Genomic DNA, 26,865 nt, shown 5'->3' with positions numbered 1-26,865 from the left:
ACAGCAGACAGGTTTGTTATCGGAAAAGCACAGGTGGGACTGATAACATTAACGATGGCTCAGTTCCATTCAAGTGTCCAAGGAAGCCATAGTAGTGAACCACTACAGGGTCATGAATTTGTAAAAACTAATTGGGATCAGCCATCATTAATATAATTAATTGCACTGTGCTTTTCCTGCTTTTGCATGTCAGAATGTCTGCTGTGAAAAAAGGTCTGTTTCTGTCTCTTTACTACATGACCAATTATCACCATCTCTATGAATTATGCATCCACAATGACTCTGGCTATGCTTCCCAGATTTTATTTCTTTACGCATTTAAGCAAGTGGCACTCAATTTGGGATGTCCAGGATTACACTCTAGCACACTGGCACCAGTAAACTTGGTGTTTGGTTATTTAGCTATTCTCAAAACTCTGAATACTGAGGTTTGGGTCAGTGTACGACGCACTCATTTGATTAAGTTATTTGTTATCTGTTGTTTTTGTTCTCACATGGAAAAGGATGATGTAAATCAGAGTGCATCCAAAAGGAAATGCTTACTGTGCAGCTGTGTAACTTAATATTAATAAATCAGATCAGGATTGGATAAATATTCTAGATCAGAAGACTCAGCACATCATGGTATCAGGAGTAAAAACCTGGTATTAATGTTTGTCTGACCATATTGCCAAACACATGCCCGTCCCTGCTAATCTGTCTCTGAACCATACTGTTATCACTAAAGCATATATGAAGCACCCAGCGGGTCCCCTGCTGTGAAGACAACACCCCAGCAGGGAGGAAAAGTCTGCTGACACTGTCTTGCTTCTCACTATGTTTACCTCAATGATGGCAAATTCTTGTTTGCTTCACAGCTTACTTTGTTTTTCTGCTGTCAGACAGCAGGCCTCATACAGAGCAGCACAATACCTCCAGGCATCTGGCTACTGATCAAACAGCACAGCTCCAACTATCATCACACTGCACTGTGTATTAACTTCACTAATAGGCCTTAGAGTGAGAATCTCCTCTAGTTATTAAACAGAGCAGCCAGTTAGATTGAAAATCCCTGCATAACCCTGCTATCTCTGCACAAGGTAAGTGGACATTAAACACCTTATTATGTGTGCAATAATACATCAGCAAACAGCATGTTTCATGTACAGCTCCACTGAGGGTCTGATTTATGAATGAATGGATGAAACCTTTTTGCCCTTTGAGAGTTTGTCTCACGTAAGACAGTCATTTTATAACTATGTTTGTTTCTTCATACATTTAGTATGAGGCACATTGAGTTCATTGTATTCACTTGTGTATGCTGATGGATCCAAGTCATTCATTTGTAACAGCTATTAATTAACATAACGACACTGCCTCAGCAAAGCAGAACACCCACATTTATAATCTTCCCAGCAAAAAATTGTCAGTGAGAAAACTAGTTGAGACATCCTATTTTACAGCTACAGCAGTGGTATAAATCAGTTACAGGTTATAAATGAGGTTGAACATGCAAAGAGTATGTTCTTTAAAACAGCATAAAGCCTACTCATGTGCTCTTTAATTTGTCATCTTATGATTGAAAGCTCCAGAACAGAGATTGTTTTGTTAACCACATATGTGTAGCTTCAGGTTTTTGGAAAGGTGGCCTTGTAAGACCCAGCTTAAAATTTGGACCCTGCGTATGATAATATGACTTCACAAAACTTTGATTATTCTGCACTACCAATTTTATTTAGTAATTTTTGGCTCTTTTAGTCAATATGAAGAAAATGGCCTCAGGCATAGACACTGGAGCTTTTGTGTTCTCACACACTCACATTCTTTGGCCATTTTCCACTGCAGGAATTCACTGAAACATAATGTAGTGTGTAGCTATTGTCACAGTTTCTACTTTTGTTTCCACTGTTCTCCACCTGCTTTGGTGATATTTGGCCCCTGCTGAAGAGAGGTGATACTACACCTTCTAGGTACTTTCAGGGGTTGCTGGAAATGTTGTTGACTGTAAACACCACAGTAACCACTATTTCACTACTGCATCTTTACAACTAATCCTCCATAAAATGCTTGTTGGACAAATTAAGATGATATCAAGGCCCTAATTCAATTGAATTGAATAGAGATGGTTATCAGAGGGGGCTTGAATCAGCAGTTATAAAACAAACTGAAAAGCTACAGATGTTTTGGTCCATTGACCTGCTTGTATTGAGCCCAGCAGTGTCCTGGATTCTCCTGCAGGTGTATAAACTTGTATCTCATGTTCACAAAAATGTGAAAGAACATCATCTTAAATCTTGCATTACTGTCTGTCCCACAACTGCTTATTTCAACGGTGTATCAAACAGTGAATAAAACTGACATATTCAGTCCTGCTTTTGCCTTTTTTTAATGACATACTGTTTATCCAGAACATCCTGGTTTGTAAAAATCAGTGGAAATGCACCGAAGAACCTTGCGCCAAAGCCTCACAATGTTCTTAAAGGTTGATTACAGTTATGTGAAACCTCAGGTTAGTGCTTATTATATCCCTGCAGTGAAAAGTTGCTATTTTTGTGAATGTTTCAGTCTTACATATACTGACAAGTACATAACACAAGAACTGGGATATAACAGGGTATAAAGGAGCAGCAGTTGCATAAAGTTGCAATGGAACACACTGAGACACAAACCAGAGAATATTATGGAAAAGGTGGATTGATATGTAAATGCAACATATAACAGGCTGTATATAACAATGAGATGATTATGAGAAAAAGAGCACATGTAAGAGATAAACAGGATGGTATCAGCATTAACACATCCACCACAGCAGTCACTACATACGTACAGATGTCTTTTAGCATGCGAGAGGAGAAAACTCTACACTCTTCATATATTCGCTTCACTTTGCACATTCTGTCTTCATGCCTATCTTGCAATTTCCTTGCTGACAGCCCCTCTGCCTCTTTGTCCTGAATGTGTACTGCTCAATGCAGCCACTGGGCCACAAAACATCCACACAAGTCTTTACAGTTGCAAGTGCAAAAATATCACACTATAACAATTTTAGAGATTCCATTATTTCTGTTGTGAAAGCTTGCCATAGTGACAGACAGAGGAGCCAGAGCTGCGGCAGTGGTGCTTTCTCTACTCCACACTACAGAGCTCTGACTTTCTCTGCTCCACAGCAACCATAGATACCTTTTTTTCAACATGGCCACAGGAGAAATTCACAACAAGCTAAATATCACACACACATTTGACAAATTATGAATGTATAAAGCTAATATGGCTAACATGTTGTCATACAGTAAAAACAGCTGCCTGCTGTGGTTGAAAACGAGGTGAATGAAAGTGATGAGACTAAACTAGAAAAGTAAAGTTGTGGGCTTGTAAAACCAAAACAATGAGCTGAAAGATGCTAAAGTGCAGCTTTAAAGCTAGCCTACATAACCTTTGCTGAAGAGCGGCCACTGTGACCACAACTGATAGTTATAGGATAATGCTAATGCTTAATCATAGTGTACCAGTAGTGCAAGTCATAAAGTCAGCAATCTGACACAGTAATACCAGTTACACAGCAGTTTGCTAACATCATCTATTGTTAGCCACCATCTGAAAACTGATCATACCAGACCAAGTGAGGATGTGTTTAATGGTTATGTATTTAACTTTCTGTTTGTAAGAGGAAGAGTCTTTACACTGTTTTTATGTAGCTGCACATGGAGGTCAAAAAGATAACAGTTAGCTTTTTGTGTGTAATGAAACTATTAAATGGTAGATGATCCCTGAATTATAGTGCACTTGTTAAGCAATGATCATTAGCAGTGGTAATTCATTATGCTTGCAGCCACAGGAGTCATGGGTAAAATGGGTAAAGCGTGAACTTCAGCATAAATTCATATTAACAAAGCCAGCAATTTAGGAGAGAAGAACAAACATGACTGATAACCCTAATCAAGAACTTAATTACATTTCGTAACATATGGCACTACATTCTATGCAACAAAGAATTTGCAGGTACTGGCACAGCTCTTACCTTGCCAATATACTGGTAGTCGCTGCCTGTATACTCCTCCTGCAGGAAAAACTGGTTCCACATCCAGCCTCGTCTCACTCTCTTGAGCACCTTGTCTCCTCCGATTGCTGCTTCAGTTCCACCTCCACCTTCTGTCTTTGTCCTCTGTCCAGTCAGAGAAAATGCATCCAGGTACAGGCCAAGACAGAACCATACAAGGCCCGGTAAGATAGTCCTCATTTTTGCAGAGGCGTATAATGTACTGGTCACAAATGTTCTATCTTCCCAGTAGGATCTCTTTGAATTGGGAGATGGGTCGATCAGTCATAGTCCTTCAGGTTTTGACTGACTGGGGAAAGAAGCTGTAGAAGAGGCAGAGAAACAGGGATGAGTACGTGACTCAGCTGAACATTGCAACACTTAAGTCAAGATTTAATAAGACTGCATTGTGAGGGCAGTTTGGTGATTTCTCGGAAACTGATCTGCTTGATGTAGGAGTGCAGAATTTTCATCTAATTGATTTGTAAATGTATGTAAATAAAGTTGGGTTTTTGTAGGAAAGAGCGCTGCAGAAACAGAAACAGTTGCAGCACGGTGGTGTTTGTGAGAGGTCCTGGGTTCATCAAGGCCTGATTTACTAAACCTTTTGCATCTCCTGTCTGGTGCATTCTGTGAAGATTGTGTGTAACTTGATGAGGAGGCACCCAGCCTTGTGTGTGATTAGTGAAATGCGCCATTTTCCTTCATGCATATTAATTTAAAGGAGAAATGCACTAGTCACAGGAGATAAAAGTGTAACTAACACACCACTTTCACCAATCAAGAAACTTCAAATTTAAGTCACCTCAACTTGACATAGTATTTCATGGTTTGCATTATCGGTATATTAAAAATGCTAAGCATGCAGTGACAGTGGAACTGTACTTGTGTACGTCATGTTAGCATACATAAACTAATTCAAGGTCTCTCCACACTAATTCTGTGGAACAATGTTAAGTATAAGACGTTGTACAAAGGCATTTGCATCTACATATAAATGCATCTGCATCTACATAAACACATAACCATTTTTCCCCTGGCAACATTGAATATTCCCATTCATGATAAACAAAGATTTATTTTTGCCTAGCATAAAGAGAGCGGCATATAAATGCACTCAACACTCCCACCGCCCAGCTGAACAGTCATTAGTAACACATGGAGAAAGATGTTTAACAAAAGCATCCTTTCCACCATGATATGGAGCAGCCAGCCAGTGGGAAAAAGTAGCCAGCTAGGGGGGGAGGGTCCAGGGGCATGAAAAATTATGGCTGTAAAAGCCCAAAGTTGGTGGCTTCTGGCACATTCTAATGCAACTACTACATCATATACACTGATCTTAATTAACTCACTTTGTGTTTTATCCCACACAGTCTATAAATAGCTGTTAATATTTAAAACCAGACTGATCAGAACTTTAACAATTAAGAATCATTAAACCTCATTTATTATTTTTTATTTATTTATCGACACCTTCACTGTAAGGTTTATCAAGACATGCCACAATGATGGTTAATGTATTGTTTTACTAGAAACATAAATGCACTCTTATTCAATGAAAGTAAACAAGGTTGTTTTAAGGGGGAACACGTTTGTAATCCCAATCTTATCTAGCCTATGTATTGGTTTTAAATTAAATTATTTATAAAATACACCTATGCCAAAAATAACTCTAAAATCATGTGAATCTACTGAATCAACTCAACTTCTAGTCATCTTCATCTTCACTATCATCCTGAGTGTGAGGCACAGTCTACATTTTCCTCATATGACACAGGCCTGTTACTTTGACAATGTCGCCTGTTTTACTGTTTGTTTGCAATGTGTCTTAGAGACGGCTCTGCTGCAAAAAGCGCCCATAAACATCTACGTGGCGTATATGGAAAATGCAGCGCTTTCATTGGACTTTTTAATACTTACTATGCAATCATCAAGATGCTGCTGTTTAATGAAGTAGCCTGTTTAATGAGGATGTCCGCTGTCTGTGCAATCAATGCAATTCTTCATGTGTTTTGTCATCAGTTATTTTGCTAATATTTGTCAAACACTGAAGACGACTCTCTGCTCGGCAGGACGCAACCTCTCAGCTGAGAGCAAACACACACACACACACACTCATATAGAGACTTGTAGGTACGTCTTTCTATCATCATGCTCGCATTGTTTTGAAGTGGAGGCTAATGGTCGTAAATGTAGGCGCATAGCTAATTGCAACTTAATCAAAACTATTTTATTAGAATCAAAAATGAATATAATAAACTAGCCGGCTGGGCTTAAATGAGTAGTTGGCTGTTTGGCTGTCAGCTGGCTCTTATGGAAAGCTCTGCAAAAGCAATAGAGTCAGGCTATCATTTTGTATTAACACAACAAAGGCAGGAATCCATTGAAAAGGCCACAGAGAGACTGTAATAACAGCAGAGACAGAGCATTACTGGAACCACTGACAAGGTTGAGGATATATGAAAAAAGTGGCATGTAATCTTGACTATCTGTGACTACTGAAGGCTAATGCTTGAAAAGGCCTTTTATCAAGATATGCGTTTACACAATGAGTGCAATGAATTATTCATGAATGTACTTTCACTGACTGGTGATGATGAAGGTAAAACCAAACACCTCCTTTTTTGCACAATCTGTATCTTCTGTGTCAGGATATAAAAGTCTTTCTTTAAGCTTCTACTGTCTTTCACCTCAATTTTTCCTTAATAGCTGCAGTTTTATACCTTTCTCTTTAAAGCTGAACTAAATGACGTTTTCAGTAATAACAGTAGATCAAACAGCTATGTGTAATGTAAAAGGAGTCACTTGTAGTGAGAAACCCAAATAATATCCCACATAATTCTTTAAATAATTAGCATGTTGTGTGGCACTATGAGCAAGCAAAGTTTGGATGTTGAGTTTTACCAACTTAATCATTTTAATTAGTTCAACCAGGCAGTAATGTTCAAACCACATTAACAGAACATTTCTCTCCTTTTCTGTCATCTTTCTCTCAATGATTAAGTGTTTAATCGCCACCTCAACATCATGACTGAGGTGGGTATAAATGTAAAACCATGAGAACCTTTAGAGAGCTTTACAGATTTCAAGTCTGCTCACGAGAAATAACATGTTATTACTGTTGTGAACTGGTTGTCTGCAGTCTGTAGGTGTAGGAGGAGAAGAGACTCACACCTGTGGTATGTGAGGTACTGTATGTGTCCCTACAGGAACTAATATAAATGCAGCAACACAGATCCTTCACTACATACGCAGACTGAGCACATCTCCTTCCTCTCTCTCCTGCAGACATCATTTCAGGAAGACAAATTGCCTTGGCTTTAAATAAACATTTCCCTCAAAAATCAAATTGACTACTAACTTAGTGGTTGTAGTATCTGAAAAAAAAAAAAAAAACACGTCCCCAAAAACTGTCTTTGTGCACTTAAAAACTGCACTGGATCAATAAATCCATACACATTCACGTTGAAGGATCTGGAAGGAACGCTTACACAGCAATTACGACACTGAAAGGAAATGTGCTTTTATCTTCCCACACACAGCTCGGTCAGTGTCTTGCTGCAACAAGCAAAAATAGTGTTCTTTTTTATCTGAGGTACTTTCCATACAAATGTAACCCATTTCATTCCGTAGACATGGCATGGCAACATTTTGTTCACACAAGATCAATGTCAGATTTTTTTTGAAAGACTTCTAGGACAAAAAAGTCAGGATGTGCTTCTTTGAGGCTGCTCATCAAGGAAAAGCAGGCGTGATCATGAAGAGACTGATTAAAATGACTCGGTGACTAATCAACAAATTACCCTCATTGTGCACTAGCCTTGCAGTGCTTGATTTGAAGGATAAACCACCTTATCAATTCACGTTTTCAGCACTAGGGTGCAGCCCTGACATATAACAGTGGTTCCTAACCATCAGCCATCACATCATGACTGTGGAGGTAGCTTCATTAGCTTTGGTGAAACAGCATAATTCCTTTACCACAATAAAACCAACTTATTCTAATCATTGAAAATGGACATTAAAACTATATGTCCTACATTGTAGAGAGACTAGGAGATCCTGACATAGTCAAAATCAAAGACCTATGACTGTCCTGAACAAAACAGCCATGACATTTAACACATGCGACACTAGAAATACACTTACTTCACGTTACTTTCATATTTCCTTGTTTAACCCTAACCCTAACCCTAACCCTAAACTGATGAATCACAAAGCATCCTCACCCTTTCTCTACCTCGCTGTCTCCTTCTCTTCCTTGTCTCTATGTCTCATGTTTCCTCTCCCTCTCTGTCCAAGTACTGCATTAGTCCCATTAAGTTCGTGCTTTATGAAAAGGGTTTAATTGAATCAGGTGAACAACACACAGGAGACTTATTGATTCTGGCTGGACGCCTTTACTCTGTTTTTAACGAGCCTTACTGCTCCATTATTGTGCAGTGAAAGTGGCTGGAGCCTTCCAGTTTTCCAGTTCAAAGGGATTTCCCCCCATCGCCTAATTATTCTAGTGAGTATATGAGTGTGTTTAAAGTCACCAAAATGCTTAAAGCACTGTTGTGCTAGCCTATGTCAAAGCCCTCAAGAAGCTATAACCAAAATCAGCCACCTATGACATACTTCTCTATTCAGTGCCTTGTGTACGAGGACAAGATGGAGGAGATCAGAAAGTCTCTTAACTTGATGTTGGAAGAGCTTAGTAAGATAGCTAACCAACAAGCAAAACTGCTTGGACTAATGGACGAGGTCTGGAAGCTCAAGTCATCTACCAAAGAGGACAGAAAAACTGCAGATCTAGAGCAACATGTTGATCACCCGGAACAATATTCTTGCATGATTTGCTTATAAGCAGACTTGAGACAAGACATCAAACATATGCCAGGGCTATAAGTGGGGAACAAGGTGAAGACGCCCTACTGAGTGAATTAGCTTCTTTAGAAAAGCATGTACTTCAATTCTTTCAAAGCCAAAATGTGAATACAAACCCGTGCAATTTCAGCTTGCCATACATTTCCTAGGAAGGGCAGTCTGATAATGGTAATGTGCTTTGTGAACACAAAAGCCAAAACTGTCATACAGAGGCAAGCCAGAAAGCTGTGGGGGACTGAGGTCTTTCTTTGCTCTCACAGTTCTCTAAAGTATTGGGGAAAAAAAAAAAAAAAAAAAAAAAAAAAAAAAAAATATATATATATATATATATATATATATATATATATATATATATATATATATATATATATATATATGTATATATATATATATTTTATTAAAAAACTGGAGGATTTCATCACAAAACTTAATGTACTGGGTGAATAGCAATACAGGTTTAGAACTAACAGGACAACTTCATTTGCACTAATTCATAAATGAATGAGCTGAGAGAGTGACTGCAATGTTTAAATCTTAAGTGCTGGTGGAAGTCTTGTGCTGGATATGGGAGCAGCTAAATCAGAACATCGACTTTATCTTGTAACATACTTATTTCCCTAACTAAATGTGTGTGATTATCAGATTGGTTCCTAGATCAGAAACTTTCCAAAATACTCTTTTGTGTGTGCTCTTATCCAGAGTAGCTTCTGAACACTTTGAAAGGGTGTTGCTGTACAAACTCTTGACAGTTGTTTAAATCTACCAGCAGATGAACTTGAGCACCATCTGCTCAAAGGGCTTAACTCCACAAATGCAGCCATTGCATTAACTACACGTAAACAAAGCAGACTGATATTACAGTGATCCTTCACTGTAAGATTATAGAAGGAAAAGCTAAACGAAGAATGTGGCAAGAACTGATTAAACCATCTTTGTACCACACTTTTCATTCGTAGTGAATCTCTGCTACATGCTCTGTGAATAGAAGGGTTTTCAGACCTTTTTAAAAAGAGTCTAGGGTCTGTGCTGCCCCCAGATAATTAGGGAGGCTGTTCCGCAAGCGTGATGCAGCAGAGTAGAGGGCTTGATCCCCATGGCGCAGAGCTTGGCACTGGGAGCCTATAGGAGCAGGCTGCTGGCAGATCTAAGGATGTGGGTGGAGGTTTTTGGTATGATCAGTTCCTGTAGGTAGGAAGGAGCATGTCCGTTGATGGATTTGTATGTGAGTAGTAGGATTTTGTAGTCAGTCGTGAAGGAGACAAGGAACCAGTACAATGAAAACAGAATTGGTATTATATGTTTGTGTCTCATCAGGATCCTGGCAGCGCTGTTCTGAATGTGCTAGAGCTTCTGGATCCCTGTAAAGAGCACCTTCTCCAACACCTTGGACAGTAAAGGGAGGTTGGAGATAGGTCTGTAGCTGGCAAGAACTTCTGGGTCCAGGGTGGGCCTTTTGAGGAGGGGGCGGATGACTGCGACCTTGAGGACAGATGGAACACTACTAGTTTGAAGGAAGAGGTTGACAGTTTGGTCAGGGGCATGAGAATGGGGATGTATGATTTGAGCGGAGTTGTGGGAATGGGGTCCAGGGCACAAGTACAGGGTTTCATCTTCCTGAGGATTTCCTCAATGTGACACTGCCTGACGCCAGTAAAATGGAGTAGAGATGGCGAGCTCCCAGAAAGAGGGTTGATGACAGGAGGAGGCAGAGAGGAAGAGCTGGACATCAGAGAGCAGATGTTGTTTAGCAGCTAAAGAGCCAGATATTTCCCTCAGCAGTTGGTAGAGAGTAAAAACAGAGCTAAAACAGAGTGAATATTGGACTTGTGTTCACAACTTGTTTCTGCTGCCCCTAAGTGGCCAAAATCATTTATTGCAGGTTTAAATTAATTTATATTAAGTTCAGCTTCATTTCATCACATTGGAAATTGTGATCCACATTTTTACATTTTATAAACGATCAATAAAATGAGAAAATATCTGGCATTGATAATGAAAGAAACTGCTAGTAGAAACCCAACTTTTCATCAAAAATTGCTGTGTCATTTAAAGAATCCAGGAGCAAACAAATGTCTACATTGTAAATACTGGGATTACAAAGATTTTGATCTAATATTGGAGTCCCAAGAAAAAAGATGTTGGGAAGAACCTGCGATTTAGGCTGTTATGTCACATGTCTGCAACTAAAGTTTACTCAGAAACTGATATTGTTGTATAGTTTAGGTGTCAGACTCCCTGCTGTTGCACTACACTGCACATCAGCAGTTAAGAGAGAAATCTTCCAAAACAACTGCCATATTTTTTTTTCCAGCCACGGCAACCAAATGAGTGATGCATTATAATGTCCAGTCTGGTGTAGGAATGCATTGTTGAGAAAGAACTGTCAATCATAATTCTACAACCTACTTTAAATGACATAATGTGATATAATGAGGCTTCCAACTTCCAACACTCTTTAAAAAGAGCACAGAAATGAACTACTGAGCCTGTTCAATTATTTTGAGACTCAAGCTGTGCAAGACATGCTGCCACCTCTTAACAGCTGCCAGATATCACTTGCAAGTTTCTATATGCTGGAGCCAACTCAATACAGATGAAACTTGGTGGCCTTTTCACACAAACACAAAATGCATTTAGGTGGCCTGTATGAGTTGGTGTGCCTAAAACAGTAGTGAGAGTGTTATTAAAGCAGTCTGGACTCATACAGCAGTCTTGCCCACTTTAGAACAGCAGCACAGGCCAACGTGATATTTCCTCTCCCACCTCCCCTCCTTTGTCTTTACAAACAGTGATAAATGTTCATGACCTTCAGGTGACAATCACGGTGCCTCTCTACCTTTGTCGCCTCCATCTCCCGCTTCTCCTGACGCATGGCTCTGTGTGTGTATGTGTGTGTGTGTGTGTGTGTGTGAGAGTGTGTGTGAGAGTGTGTGTGTTGCCACCTTGCAGACAGCCACTGAGACCTCTGACAACTCCCAGAGGACCAATTAGAGGTGAAAAAAGGAGAATGTCAGCCACCGAGCAGCTTATGTGTGTGTGCGTGTTATGTGCGTGTGTGTGTGTGTGTGTGTGTGTGAGAGAGAGAGAGAGAAGCACAAACCCAGCCACCCCTTTCCATCAGAATAGACCAGCCATCTGAAGGCAGCCAACAGCATCCACACCGCCTATCCAGTTTTAACTCACACTCGCTGTCTCTCCCTCAGACACACACAAACAGTGAAACACACACACACACACACTCACACACACACACACACACACACACACACATACATTCTCACAGAGCCGTCAGATAGTCCAGTCCCTGGTCCTTGGGAGTGTGAGTCTCATTATGAATAAACCATAGACGAGGTGCAGAAGTTGCACCTTGACTTTAGAGACTTGACTGCAAGTTTTTAAAGAGTAAACTTTTTCAGCAACTTTTTTTGTGATCCACATGACATTGCCATGAATCATTCTCTTTCATACGGAACAGATATTAGAAGTCAGTCAGTCAGACAGTCTGTTAGCCAGCCACGGTCAGTGTATGCATGTCTTCCTAATCCACCTACCAGTCACTCAGTCAGTCAGTCATTCTGTCAGTCGTCTCATTAGATATTCAGTCTGAGGAAACATGCAGAGCCCAGTCAGTAAGTAACCCAGTTTTTAGCTTAGGATGTAAACATCATAACTGGGTTAGAATTTGTTTGGGAAACCTAGATAACTCTCATTTAAAATAAGTCACAGTGGCATGGAAACAACTTCCTGTTCCAACATTTCACATCTGTATATTCAAACATTTTTATGTGAACTGAATATTACCATTACTGGTGAAATGACCATGTATAAAGTAACCAAACAGGGATGTCTGTTTTTGGTTTATCCAGCAAATTAAATATGTGATAAATCACAGTAATTCATCACATTGATCCAAAAATCATACAAAAATCTAATACTGCCAAAAAGAGGCCTGCTCAGTGACCTGCAGCATTGAACACAATGGCAGTATACCCAAATATGTTAAAGGGATAGCTACCTTAATATAAAAAGCATGGTGAAAATCCTGTTGGTTGAGAAATGTATATCTTCTCACAGTACATATTAACATACATGTTAGAGACTTTGAAGTTGTATCACAAATTTTCCAGCTTCATCATTTGGTTTCATTGGCTGGAAAAAAATGGGGTCCAAAAGTCTGCATAAGTTTTTTAGTAATATAAGTGCTAAAAGCTGGAGTAAGGTCAAAACAAATCAATTTGTTCACAGTCCTTTGATCGCTTCAAAGGCAAACAGTTTGTAGCTGCTCTGAATGGCCGCACTCAAAGACGAGGTAAAAAGCATGTTTCCTCAAAAGCGTTCACAGTGTTGCACTTGCTTATACAAAGGGACAGAAGTAGTTGTGTGAAGACTGAAAAAAAGAAGTTCAAATCTTCCTTAGTTGCTTGGAAGCAGCCCTCTCCAATTCTGTTGTCTTAGCAGTTTGGAGAGAGGGGGTATCCAACACTTCACAAGCACTCTGAAGCATACTGACACCTTAAGAGTCTACAGTCGATGCTAGATGAAGAGTCTAGAGACCACACACTTTATGGCAATCCATGCAATGATTCTCCAGATAGGCTATTTTATTTGGGACCAAAGGAAAAACCAAGCAACCAACTAACCAATCAATCAACACTGCTATCCCTGGAGCCATGATGCAAGTATGGCTAAAAAAGACTGACAGTATTTATTGAACTGTTTGCTTGAGTTCATCAACATGCACTCTAACATTTCTTATTCACTTTTCTTATTATTCTGTAATATTCCAGCACATTTCAACTGCATCTCAGACTCCCAGCAGAAGCAGACTTCTAACCTTTCTGAATTCTCTAAAAGGTATTCACTGTTCAAATCTGAGGCTTGTGGATTAAAAGTCGTGCAAGTCAGTGCTCGTTGCTCTTTCTTGGATTTCAAACAGACACAATATAGCTGCAGTTATGACACTGAGGCTGTACTTTGCCAATCATCTTTTGACTGTACTTTTACGTACTGGAGTAACCTTTTTTCGTTCTTGGATGGAGTTTCTGTTCCGTCTCAGTTTATCTTGATATACTGGTGGACACTTAAGGTCAGTCTGGCCTTGCTTTGGGTGAAAATCACTTGTTTGTGTGTGTGTTGAGCTAACCCTTGAGAACCTCTGTATCCAGCTGCAGTTTGGCTGGGCTTGATTTCAGCACTTCATGAGAACAATTTGTTCCCAAACTGTGTCTTAGCTCTTATGACACTGTTATAAAAGTGGAAATATTTATAAAATATTTTATTTTATTTATACCTATAGTTTCAGTAATTTCCTAAAACAGCTGGTCAAAGCTAGTTTTTAGCAAATGTTACTAAAAAAGGAGGACATTTGTTGGGGACTACTTTCAGCTACAGATTAATACACAGTTGGTACACAACTGCTATGTTACTAGTGTTACTGTTACTATTTCTATTTATGACACTTGTATGAAAGAACAGATTCAAATAATTGACTCAAATTATACAACTAAACTATACAATAAGAAAAGAATACAATCTACTTTACTTTATTCTTTAAGCATAAGCTTTGATTAATGTAGGGCTGACCCCTAATAGTTCTTAGTCAACCAACCGTCTTAGTCGACCAACTTTTCATTGGTTAGATAATCGCAGGAAAAAAAACAACAGACTGATCACCTCCGCACAACCTTGTGGGAAGGTGTCACAATGCCTGATTTGATGTCATTGTGACGGCAGGCTTCAGGCTGCTGCTGCTCTGGATGACCAGCAGGTCCTCCTCTGTGTACAGCCAGGCTGCAGCGCACACAGACACAGGGATGAGCCAGAGGACGGCCGCTGCTTCAAACCAGAACTGTGGCAACCCGTCTGCCATCCGGAGAGAGACACATCAAGAGGAGACTGTCAGAGAGCAGGAGAATTTCTTCCAAAAACAAGCACTGAGACCTGGAGGGACATAAGAGCAGCTGCTCGCTAACAGCTAACGTTACGTGTGTTTACAGCAGAGAGCAGCAGGGAGGACGGACGTCTAACTCTGAGGGAGACTGCCTTTTTGTCTTTTTGAGCTCCATATCATCTGCTTCAGTGGTATTTGGCAGCTTGACATATTCCATTACTGCAGTAGAGACGTTGGAAGATGCTTTGGACTCGTTTTCACGCTTCATTAATTTATTTCTTCCGTGGCAGAAAAACACATTACACGAGCCTTTAGAAACTCCTGCAGGTTAAACTAGACGAATGAAACACTTTTAGTGCTGACTGACTCTAACACACTCACTATAAACAGACTTTAAGACACTCGCTAGCCTAGCAACATTAATGCCACAAACAACCCATAATGCAACACTCTGTGTAGGAGTTGGTTTTACAATATATATTATAATATAATATATTATAAGACAACCCCACTTTTTCATCATATTTCCAAGAAAAACTTATATTCGGACCAATACGGTAAACTTTTCGAATGCATTTATTCCTGTATCCTGTCTATTCTTTATAGCTTCTATAGTCTAAATGTCTTTCTTTATTCCAGAGTTGTCATTAAAAGGCCAACTTTGCAGCAGGAATATTGGTCGGCATTTGGCATCATTCTTCATGTCAAGCTTGAGAGAATAACTGATGTCCCTTCACTTGAGCTGCTCATTCAGCGGTGAAGCAGAGATCAGCTTGACTCTGCAGTTGGCATGATGTGATTGCGTTACCACGGTAATCCGGTAACTGCGGCAGTTCTTTACATCACATAACTAAAGTTAACCACTCCTAGTCAGGCAAAAACAGAGAAATGCTGTTAACATGAAAATAATGATTGATTGTTATTGATCATTACTCTCACATGGACAAAACCACTTAACCACAATGAGGTATAGTCAAGAATATGCGTTAATATTACCCAACGTTTTAACAAAGCTGTTTGTGTTTACTAACTACTGATGGCCAGTTTGGTATAGCTACTTATTTTCTTTTACAGCTAATCAGCAGGAGAACAGGAAAACAATGGGGGGCAAGAGAAGACCAATGGCATGTCAGTATTTTCAGAGACATTGCACACACGACTTGACTAGTCAATTTCATACAAAGATTACTAAAGAGTTGTGGTTGATTCATTTTCAATGGTTACTAGGAAACGAGAAATTTTTTACCAGTGTGGGCTGAAGTCAGTCCTACAAGGCTCAGCGAGAGTGTCTATAAATGCTGATGCTGATGAAATGAATGAGGTGCACACTGGCCCAGTCTCTGTTTTCTAAGGACAGCACCAGCTACCTCAGCTATTCAATATTCAATGTGTCCAGGTAGTTCGACAGCCCTTTGTTATAAAGCAGGGATCAATACTACTAACTTAAATATACACACATAGACACACACGCAGGAGCAGTGATCTTTGTGTATGACGGGCAGCTAGTGTGTAGCCAGTGTGTGGTCCGCAGGCCATCACATAGCATCCTGACTCTGCTCTCAACACTCCTGCTGTGATCAAGACTCTTATTATCATCACCAGGCTCTCTGATGCTTCCAAATACAGCAAAGAATACAAAATCAGCACATCAATTCTTTCTTAAAAAAAATAATAAATCCAAAAACAGGTTTATTAACCTGTGGAGGGGAATGCGAAAGCAAAGACCTACAATTCTCATGGGTCCACATTAGTTTGAGTCTCACAATGTTTTGTGAGAGAACAAAGGTTTCCAATTAAAATAACATGATGGGTCCAGAAAACTGACAGTAATATATTTTCCTAACTGAAACTGCACCTAACCTTAGTCTCAGATGTGGGCAGTGAAACCAACATCTGAGACTAATCTCAAACACTGATCTTAATTTAGGTTGCTTAAGTTGCATAACCCTCAATGAACCCTAAACCTATCTGTAGCTTTATTTGTTTTGTTCACCAAACTCTAACCATTAGCACACAGTTTTATGTTACAAACAGAGAGAATGGCATGTCGAATTCCTGCTATCGTCACATAATCATTTTGCAGTAAAGAAGATCATCTTCAACAACGTTTTCTAGATTTTAAAATGTATATCCACTTCCCAGACACTCTTGATTGGAAGGAAATGGGTCATTGCTTGTCTCTCAGTTCCTCTGTGACTAAATTAACATCACCTTAGAGTTCTCTAACCAGAATACAGAATATGAGTCCCATTTTGCTATCATTTAAAAGGCACAAGAAGCTACACGTTCGCACTGGTTTCATAGGAGTTATTCTTGCATGAGTTTTCAGAGTGTAGCTGTAAGCAAAGTAAAGCTGTCTGTCTCATTCTGATGCACCAAGTTGGACTGGACATTACTGTTGCCGATGGGGGAAAACATCCACTGCAACGGCTGTCGATTCTGGTAATTGCTGAGAACTCCTGTTGGAGTGCATTTTTCCTCCATTGACCACAAGGGGCAGCTATGAGCTCATGGGTCTATCTGAACTGCAGATGAAATTTAATCACCTGATTTCAGTTCTAAAAGTCTTTAATCCATAAAGTCATTTATTCACTATAGGACAGAGTGCACCAATGTGAACTGAATAAAAGTAAAATACTTTAGATACAGACATGTAAACAGAAATGCATCTTAAAAAGATCACTGAGTATGACTATGTAACATCAGAGTATAGAAAGAAGAAGCTCCGTGCTTCCTTACACTGCAAAGTCATTGCCTACTTCCTACTAGTAATATCAAGAAGGTGTAGATGTTGTTTTTCACCTGAGGGAATTTTCTAGTAAAGCCTGCAGTTCTAATACAGATTTGATGTAGCACTAGACACACCTTAGAAATGGCCTCTGTTGCTTCCCCTATCTGGAAAAAAACTGAAATTACATAGAAAAGTTATAAACATTACATCAAATTACATTTTAAAATATGATATTAAATGTTAAAAAGTATCACATTAAACTGCTTTGATGTTGCATAGAGTAATAAGAAAGAAATATTTGTCTCATTCTTTATAAACTGAAAGTTCAGGCAGGTCATTATATCATTAAAGCACCAGTGCACACAGGGAGCCACATACAATTTTGATAAAATGGCATAATTTATGTCTTTGATATGGCTATAGTTATTACTCTTTTGCTCAGACTTCTTTCACCTTTACTTTATATATATATATTCATTTGAAATTATTTTGTACAAGGAGAAATCATTTCTCTGTGTTCAGAGGATGATTATACTGTGGTTTGAAAGTGACTCTCCTAAATACATGCTCACAACTCATCGCATATGCAGATTATTACAAAGTACTTCCAATTTCAACAAACTGTCTTATGCATATGACATCTCCAAATATTGCACATCAGCAACGCAACCTCAAAATGTCTCAGTTTTTGGTAGCAACACAACATTCTCACTTGGCTTAGAGAGTCGCTGACTTGACTTTAAACACAGCCCTGAATCTCAAAGAATCTGTTGCTTGCAGACACATCTACAGAGGACTTGCTCTAAACACCATGTAGTGCCTGGACTCCTATACAGTATACTGTATATAGTAAGCCTGTGCTGAGCAAGTCACACTCACATCTAGCTTCATGTCCACAAGTCATGCAATAGTACTTGTGAACATATTCAAAGTCAAAGTATGAAAAATAACACAGGCTGCTCTGTATATGTGCAGCTGTATAACTGTGGACACTCTAAACTTGAATTTTTGGCCACCAAAAAGCACTGTGTTCACAAGTAATCTTGTCTGAAAATCAAACATGGAAAAGAAACAAGCAAAATGTAAAAAATTGGATTTTATTTAATTAAAAAGGAGAGCCTTCAAGGATTATTCCCAGGACACATGAACACACAGCAAAACAGCAACAAGTATCACCTGTGGAACAACGTGCAGCAAACTTTTTAAACCAAATACAGAAGCTGTAAATGGATGGTGTTCTGGACAACTGGTACATTTACTTTTTCTACTACAAACCAAGTTTGATTTAATTTTATGCACATTTAATAAGGCTGAGTGGGCCTAGACACTTTTCAAACAGTAAAATGGTTATTTGTAAAGCCTTAACAGCCACTCCACAGACTGTCCGTCCATTTTAATGCTTTCACACCTTCCAAACAAAACCTTTTTGTCAAACTAGTTTGAAAACAGACAGGTGTTGTGCTATTTCCATTACACTGTAGGGGTATCCATTATACTTCTCAGGAGTTGGTGGAGATCAAACCACAGTCAAAATGAGGGTGAACATTGGACTTCCATTCATCAGGTGGACACATACATGACTAAGTGAATGTTAATGTTCCTCTCTGTCTGCTTAGTAAGGTGGTAATCTATCAAATGTTATGTTTACAGGTTGATCCGCTGCCTCCAATTGGCCGAAAAGGCTTTAATCTCAGTCAGATACTTCAATCTGGTAGCTTTGAATAGCTTTAACAAACAGCTCGTCCATTTAGCTCACGCTAGCTAAAACCACTGTTCATCCAACAAAACCACATCAGAATGAAGAGTTCAGGCCACGTTTTGAGGTCACTCAGTGTTTAAGGAAATCATTGACCTTGTTGATGGGGTTGCTCACAGTGTGACAGCGGAGTTAGTGACTGGAATGAGTTGACTGGCACTGACACCTCATTTCCAGGCAGCCACTGCAATTGTTATTACAGCGTGTTTGAATGTGGTTTTATATTAGTGTCTTTACCTCAAGCACAGAGCTTAGTAACATTATTTTACATAAAAACCTGCAGACCTTTAGTCTTCCATGTCCAGCCTGTCCCCTCTGGTACAAATGTATTTCGTGTGTGGGGGCGGGGCTGTATATGCAAAAGCTCTCAACCGTGTGTGTCCTTACAGTGACCTACATATATGGTATTTAGTCAAGTAGTTTGGACAATGAGAGTTAATGCATATTAAGATCTGCACCACATGCAAACTAAACAACATCCAGGCTTTGATCTGAATGGGACGTAAACATACGATTTAAAGCTCTGAGCTCTTTCTGCATTATACTGGGGCCATTTACAAGCAGGCTTTTAGTGGTGTGTAATGGTTCACAGGAACTGACAAAGCACACAACAGGACATATACATCGTAGGTCATGTAATCCCTGCCCCCTATGCTTGACCCCAACACACACACATATACACACAAACACTCAGTGGGGCGACCCATTCCCAGCAATTACAAAGCCTCAACCAACCTAATCCACCATGCAACCTGAGCTGCTTTAATCTTAACAAAGGGGAGATAATAGATGTTGAAATGTGTGTGTGTGTGAGGGGGTGGGGGGGTGGGCTGGAGGGGCGTTGACTTATCCTACTTTTGGGGACACGTTTCAGACTTGGAGATGGCTTGTCCAATTGGGGACCCAAATGATTTTTGGGTGAGTGGTTAAGGTCAGGGTTAGGGTAAGTCTCCAGGAAATGAATCTAAGAGTGTGCGTGAGAGATATGCATTTGGTTTCACTATCATGCAAAACCAAGTTTGAGTTTAACATCTTTAGAGAAAGTAAAGTGTGCTCGTTTAATCTCTTCTGTCTTTCTTTGGGTTGGGCAGGTCCTCACAAGAATATGTTTCAGTTTGTGTTTCAGTTCGTGTTTCAGTTTGTGTTTCAGTTTGTGTGAGCTCTGATGACTGTTGCCATGTACATCAACAACAATTAGTGATGGATAGTGTTGTCGGTACCAGATGGTACTTTAGGATTTACAGTGTTATGTAACCAGAGAGAGAGGGCTTGGGGTGGGGGGTCAGCAGGACTGAGGAAGATGAGAGACCTGACACAACATGAGCAGCTTTTATCACACACCAGCAGACCCAAAACACAGCGGGAGACAGTTTGGAATTTTATAAAATCATTGACCTGAAATCCTGCAAGGGAACGTCAGAGTCTCTTCCTTTGGTGGTCCAACTTTCTCTGGACAGAGGGACAGAGGGACACTTTTATATTTTTCTAGGGCTGCAACTAATGATTATTTTCATCACAATTGATCTGTCAAATAAATCTATAAACCGCCACGAAATAGTGAAGAATGTCCATAATGTTTTCCCAAAGCAGGTGACCAGATGTGACCAGTCACTAAAAGTCACTAATAACTAAAAAGCCAGAATGTTTATCTAATTATTTTACTTTTTTAACATCTTCCTACATGATTATCTAAATGCTACTTCAAGGTTTTTTTCTACTTCTGGAGGAGAATAATTAAAAATCCTTTAATTCTATTTTTATATTTTAGTGTAAAACATCTGATTTGATGGTACCAAGTCTAAGAAATACCAGAATCAGCCTCAAAAGACAGGACAGACATGTGTAATTTTTAAAAATGTAATAGTGCAGACAAACAGAGAAAAGCAACAGATCCTCACGTTTTTAGAAGCCGGAACTATCAAATGTTTGTTATTTCTTCTTGATCAATGGCTTAAAGGATCAGTCAGAGTTAGATAGTGTTAGATTTCATTCACAAGTGGCAAACCAACAACTGAATTAAACTGGATAAAATACCTGAGTGAAAGACTCAAGGAGTGGCATTAAGTGGAGATTTACATGTAGATAATACTTGGAAATGTGTGTAGTCTAAAGAATCCTTAAAAGCTCAGTCATACCAGCATTATTAAGTATAAATTTATCATATATCTTTAATTATACCTATTAATTTAATTGAAGTGGGTGTGTTCATATAAGAAAAGTAAATTCTTACAGTACTTTCCTACAGAGGTAACTTAAGTGAACTTTAACTTGTCTTTGCAAACCGTCACAGGGATTCTCCTGATCACTGGGTTCCATATTTTCTACTTGCCATTCCTACAGTCTTTTTCAGTTATGTTTCTCATGCTGTGATTGTTGGTTGTGTTCACATAATGTTTATACAACCCCTACTCTTATGTATACCTTCTTTTCTTTGCCCTAATCCTACAGTAGTACCAGCTGCTACAACAATCTCTTTCAGGGATCATTAAAGACCCCAAATAAATAAAATTTTCATCCAGCTCAATGCTTCAGTTCATAAAACTTTACTCTCAACTGGGCATGTGGGGGCTCTGCTGGACACAATAACAGAACAAAAAGTCTTATCATGTGTTATACTAACATTTTCAACAAAGGTTTTTCTTAAGAAAGCAAATGGAGAAGTAACATTTACTTGTTAAGGTTGAAACAGGAAAACTCAACTCTGTTCTGGAAAAAGGCTTCAGTCTGACTTTGTCTGCCATTGTAAAAGCTGCTTTGTGTGTGCCGGTGTTTACGGGGGTCTGTAGTGGTGCTCTGTTTGCAGTTCTGTCATTCACAAGGACATTTTATCATGAGAACCCCTGTTTTATGGCTGCCAGAGAGCTGAGAAACAGCAGGAACACACACAGGCAGAGACAACGCTTTTGTCACTCGCCTTTGGAATGTAGAAGACCATTACTATGCAAATCAGCAAACATCTACCCTTGTAAACTAGTGTGTGTTTACATGAGTTTGTAAGGGGTAAGGACATGGTTAAAAGAGTGTAAAAACACACAAACAAGACAAAGCTCAGTTCATAAAAAGCTTCCTGTTGAAATGAACATCTCAGCCCTGATCTAATCATCCACTTTAATTTGCCCACTTGCATGCATTTGTCTCACCCCCTTTTTCTATACATTACATCCTCCTTCTCACTGTGGGGATCAGTGTAGCTTCCTCTTATCTTAATCTCTTCTACAAGGGATGAATCCAATTTGGAAGCAGTTTAGGAGTCGAGTGAGAAAAATCAACTCGTTTCAGAAACCACAATCAGATATTTATGTTCAGCCAGCTCCAGCTACCACATCACTCTTTTCTATGTCAGGTCCAAAAGTGACCAATTTCAGCACTCTTTGGGCTCAAACTACAGCTCCAGCTGATAAAGATAGAGGGAGTATAAGTCTTTATTCACAAAGTAACCATTTCAACACTGTGCACAGAGATACAAATCCATATATATATATTATAAAAGGTATTCATAATATGATAAGCACTCATTTTCTACTGTTTGCATGATAAAGATCATCTTCATTTCAAGAAAATTACACTTCCAGTTGTATCTAACCATTTGTTTTGTGTCTACCTCAGTACAATGGAGGTGAGTGGAATTTTGTTTGCGGTGCAGAAAACAAAAATCAACAGTAACATCTCTTTCAGGGTTCATATGCTTGTAAACCTGGATAAGACCTCATGGTTAACTGTTTTTAGTGGAAATATTTTCTACAAGAAAAAGAAATAGTGCCTATGTTAAATGAGAAAATATGTCTTTGTAGTTTGGGTGAACTGACCTTTTAAGAAGCTCTGAATGATGTAATAATAGGAATTATGGTTTGTCATAAGATGATTGTTTCCGGCTGTTAAAGATGTTGGTAGCATGTGTGTGTGCTCAGTTATTATCTAAACTGAACCATTGAAGTTTTAAATGGTCTACAACTAGATCAACAAATAATTTAAAAACCAACCTGATCTGAAAGAGATCAGTCAGATATGATCCTAATACATCCAGAGATAATTGGACCGGGTCCAAAATGTGGTCAACCCAAACAGATCCAAACAGGCAGAGATCAATAATACTTGCAACAACATGATGCATCAACAATGAACAAGCAGCAATACATATCTGCTCAGATCCACTGTGGCACTAGAAGTACTGACACTTAGTTTAAATCTGATTATCATTATGAACTAACATGACTTGGGTTAGGTCTTGGTTACCAACCATTTACATCCATCATTTTTGCCTTGAGAGAAGAATCTTTTACATTCCAGAATGAGTTGGGGCAACTGATGGTATGGCACTGATTTCAGCTTTAAGAAATCAAGCTCTCCCCGATGAACTGTCCAAGGTGTCCCCCACCTTTCACCCAATGACACCCCGCCTCCTGTAACTCTGCACACAATCAGTGGCTGCAGAAAATGGATGGATGGACCGAAGTTCAGTGTTAGCAGTTCACAGCCTTGATAGTGGGCGGTGGCTAAAAAAGGAGCATTTGTACAGTACATTATCTAACCGAGCTGTATATATGATGTACAAGGGCATGGCGAGTGGAGAGCACTTGGTTTTATGTGGTCTACTGTCCTCAGGGAAGCACTGTCAGTAACTCACATTAATAACCTTACTAGTCATGCTCTTGCCAGTCGGGTTGCAGCTCCCTTACAACAAGTCTAACCAGTCAATAATTAACAAATTACAGATATATGACTCACGGTACTATTTCTACTGTTCCAGGCAAAATATGTAGTATTTTCTATTTAAAGCATCTCACAGAGGAATACGCTGAAGATAAAAACTGGGCCAGAAAACATGTAAAAAAAAAATCTGACAACCCATCTAGAGCAATGTAATAAAATCTCTCTTTGAAATACAGCCTCTTTTACTCTACTGTTTTATCACAGCAGAATGTCCTGTCCAATTCAATCCAATGAACCATAATCAAAAAACTAATAAAATTGAACAACTTAGCCTCTGTCTTTGTACTCTTACACCATTCAACAGTTCTCTGTGAAATACAGTTCACACCAGTGGTTGGTTTGTGAGGGAGTCAATTAATTAACTGTTCGACTTCAAACTACTTTTTGCCGACATATACTCTGTATCAAGTGCTTCTGCTTCTCCTTTTACCTCCAATTAAAGCAGACAAAGGCTGATGAGAACCACTTCACACCAAACAAATAAGACAGTCCCATTTGGAAAGATAGTTCATGTTTGCCTTTGTGTTTTTTACAACCTGTGAAACAAGGTGTGGGTCAATAAGTGGGTTAAGAGACTACACATTCTTCCTATTCACTCTTCCTATATGGAAGTTATCACAGCTGCCCTGTCAAGTCCCCACACCTCCAGCTATATTAATTGTTCTTTTCAGAGAAATCCCTTTATCTGCACATGTGCAAGTTTAGGTGACTCTGTTTAATACCATCCCCTTGCATTTTCCAAAGTCTAACCAACTCTCTCAATCTAAATTGCCTCTTCTATTTGGAGATTTTCTTTGCTTAAAATATGAGGGTGTTGACAGTTACTTATCACATAAACCTAAAAAAAGAGGAATACAGCACCCAAAAATGTATCTTGTGAGTAACTAATCTTCACCGCCTGTGGGCTTAAAAGGTGCTTTGAAAGGTGTAAAGCTTGCACGAATGTGAAGGATGGCAGCTACGGTTGGCTTGTTGACGCAGCAGGTATGATTGATTCCAATGAAGACCTGTCATAGCAAAAAACAAACCTTCAAGAGACCACTCCTGCAGTATAATCCATTTGTCCACCATTATGTTCAGTATGTTCCATATGATCAGCATTAGTGCTGCAACTAATGATTATTTTCATAATTGATTAATCTGTCAATTATTTTCTTGATTAATTGATTTGTTGTTTGGCCCATGAAATTGTGAACAATATCAATCACTGTTTCCTACAGCCCAAGCGGATGTCCTCAAATGTCTTGTTTTGTCGCGACCAACAGTCCACAACCAACAGATATTCAGTTTACTGCCATAGAGGACTAAAGAAACCAGCAAATATTCCCATTTAAGAGGCTGGAATCAGAGAATTTGAAGATGATTGATTATTTTGTACTGTCATTGTTGAAATCCACTGTAACTATTGTGAATCTGAGCTGTGGTCCTTTAAGCTATCCTTTCAACATAGAACACAATACTGCAGTTACACAATAGACCTTAATATCAAGGTTTTGAAGCCAGGTGAGGCACTTTTTCAGTTATTTCGGTTTATTTGAGGTTTGGTGGCAGCATGTTGTGAAGCATGCGGCCCTCAAAGCTTGAAATGTCTCCACTTTAGCTGTATCAGTGTGACAACAGTCTTTGAACCAGGAACTACCTTGGCAAAGCTCCTGAGTGAGATTATAGTGTGTTCTCATCATGTGCGAGTATTCCTCCCTTCACTGCTGATATTTTATTTTCAACAAAGTTCTCCTCTTTGTTACCTTGGGTCAGCTACTGTATCTAACTATGGTGACCAGACGTCACCAGATTGTCCCGGTTTCAAGCTGGGTGTCCTGAGTCCCAACAAATATCTGTAGAACCCTAAAATGTTGATGACTGATACAGACTGCATGGAAGATTATAGGGGTAAAACAACACACATCCCTGCAGTCTACTTACGAACAGACTACCTAAGGCAAGCTAAGAGGATAGTGACTGACCCATCCCATGTTCTACACACTGAATACCAGCTACTGCCCTCTGGTAGAAGGTTCAGAGTCCCTTGTAGAAGACAATAGATTTAAAAATTCATTTATCCTGGTGTCAATAAAACTTTTAACTAGTAGCAGATAAGGCTGGGATGTGCACTGGAAGATCTTTTATGTAAGAGATTTTCAATGAAAAATGGATTTTCTATTTTTTTTTTTTTTTGATTGATGTGTTTGTCTTCTCTGTTTGCCTTGGTACTTTTACAACCTTGGTATTTATTACCAATAAACTTGGTTATTTATTAACACTTTTGTTTATTTTCTGTATTTGAAATGTGGTTTTAGAACCTTGTTTGTTATTTATTAACTCATTTGTATTCTTTTCTGAATATGAAATCTTGTCTTTTTATGGCTGCAGCATGGGTGAAGAGCCCAAGACAAATTTCCCACTCTATGGGACAGTTAAGTTAATCTTGAATCTTGAATTATGATTAAGGTTCTGATGTTTTAATTTTTGTAAACTTGCAACCAGCTGGTGGTATAGTGTTGTGAAGATGTAAGTCAAAGTTATTTGTATGTTATAGCCTAAAAGTTATTTATAGGCCACAAAGAGATTGTTTTGTTGGAAAAAAAAAATGTTGACAGAGAATGTGTCACTGTCGGCCATTTAGCCAGCAGCCTGCACTTGTGCAAACTGACAAATACCTTGGTGGATTTTGGGAGACGAAACATAATATTTCATCTGCTGAGGTGCTGTCCATGGTGTTGAAAGGTAGGCTTGGTAGGTGTGCTAAACCCTGAAATAAGTGTCCCCCATCCTGATGAAAGTGCCTATGTGCATAAACACATACATGTGCACGTGCATGAATGTGCGGTACACTTAAGGCTCCCAGTTTGGGGGTTTGAACATAGTCACCCTATATCTAACACTAATTAGACAGC

General features: G+C 39.1%; 1 protein-coding gene across 1 annotated transcript in view; it reads right to left on the bottom strand.

Annotated features, from left to right (window-relative positions):
• LOC137193599 (cadherin-6-like) overlaps positions 1-26,865 on the bottom strand; it is an 82,785-nt gene that overhangs the window by 48,559 nt on the left and 7,361 nt on the right. Inside the window, exon 2 of the mRNA XM_067604825.1 lies at positions 3,998-4,338. Within this exon, the coding sequence (XP_067460926.1) occupies positions 3,998-4,216 (219 nt within the window). The 5' untranslated portion in view covers positions 4,217-4,338. The remainder of the gene's footprint in view (positions 1-3,997; positions 4,339-26,865) is intronic.

This window comes from Thunnus thynnus, chromosome 12, assembly GCF_963924715.1.
Source record: "Thunnus thynnus chromosome 12, fThuThy2.1, whole genome shotgun sequence".
In the NCBI taxonomy this organism is placed as follows: domain Eukaryota; kingdom Metazoa; phylum Chordata; class Actinopteri; order Scombriformes; family Scombridae; genus Thunnus; species Thunnus thynnus.
Note: the sequence above shows the minus strand (reverse complement) of the source record. Positions and strands in the feature narration are given on the sequence as shown.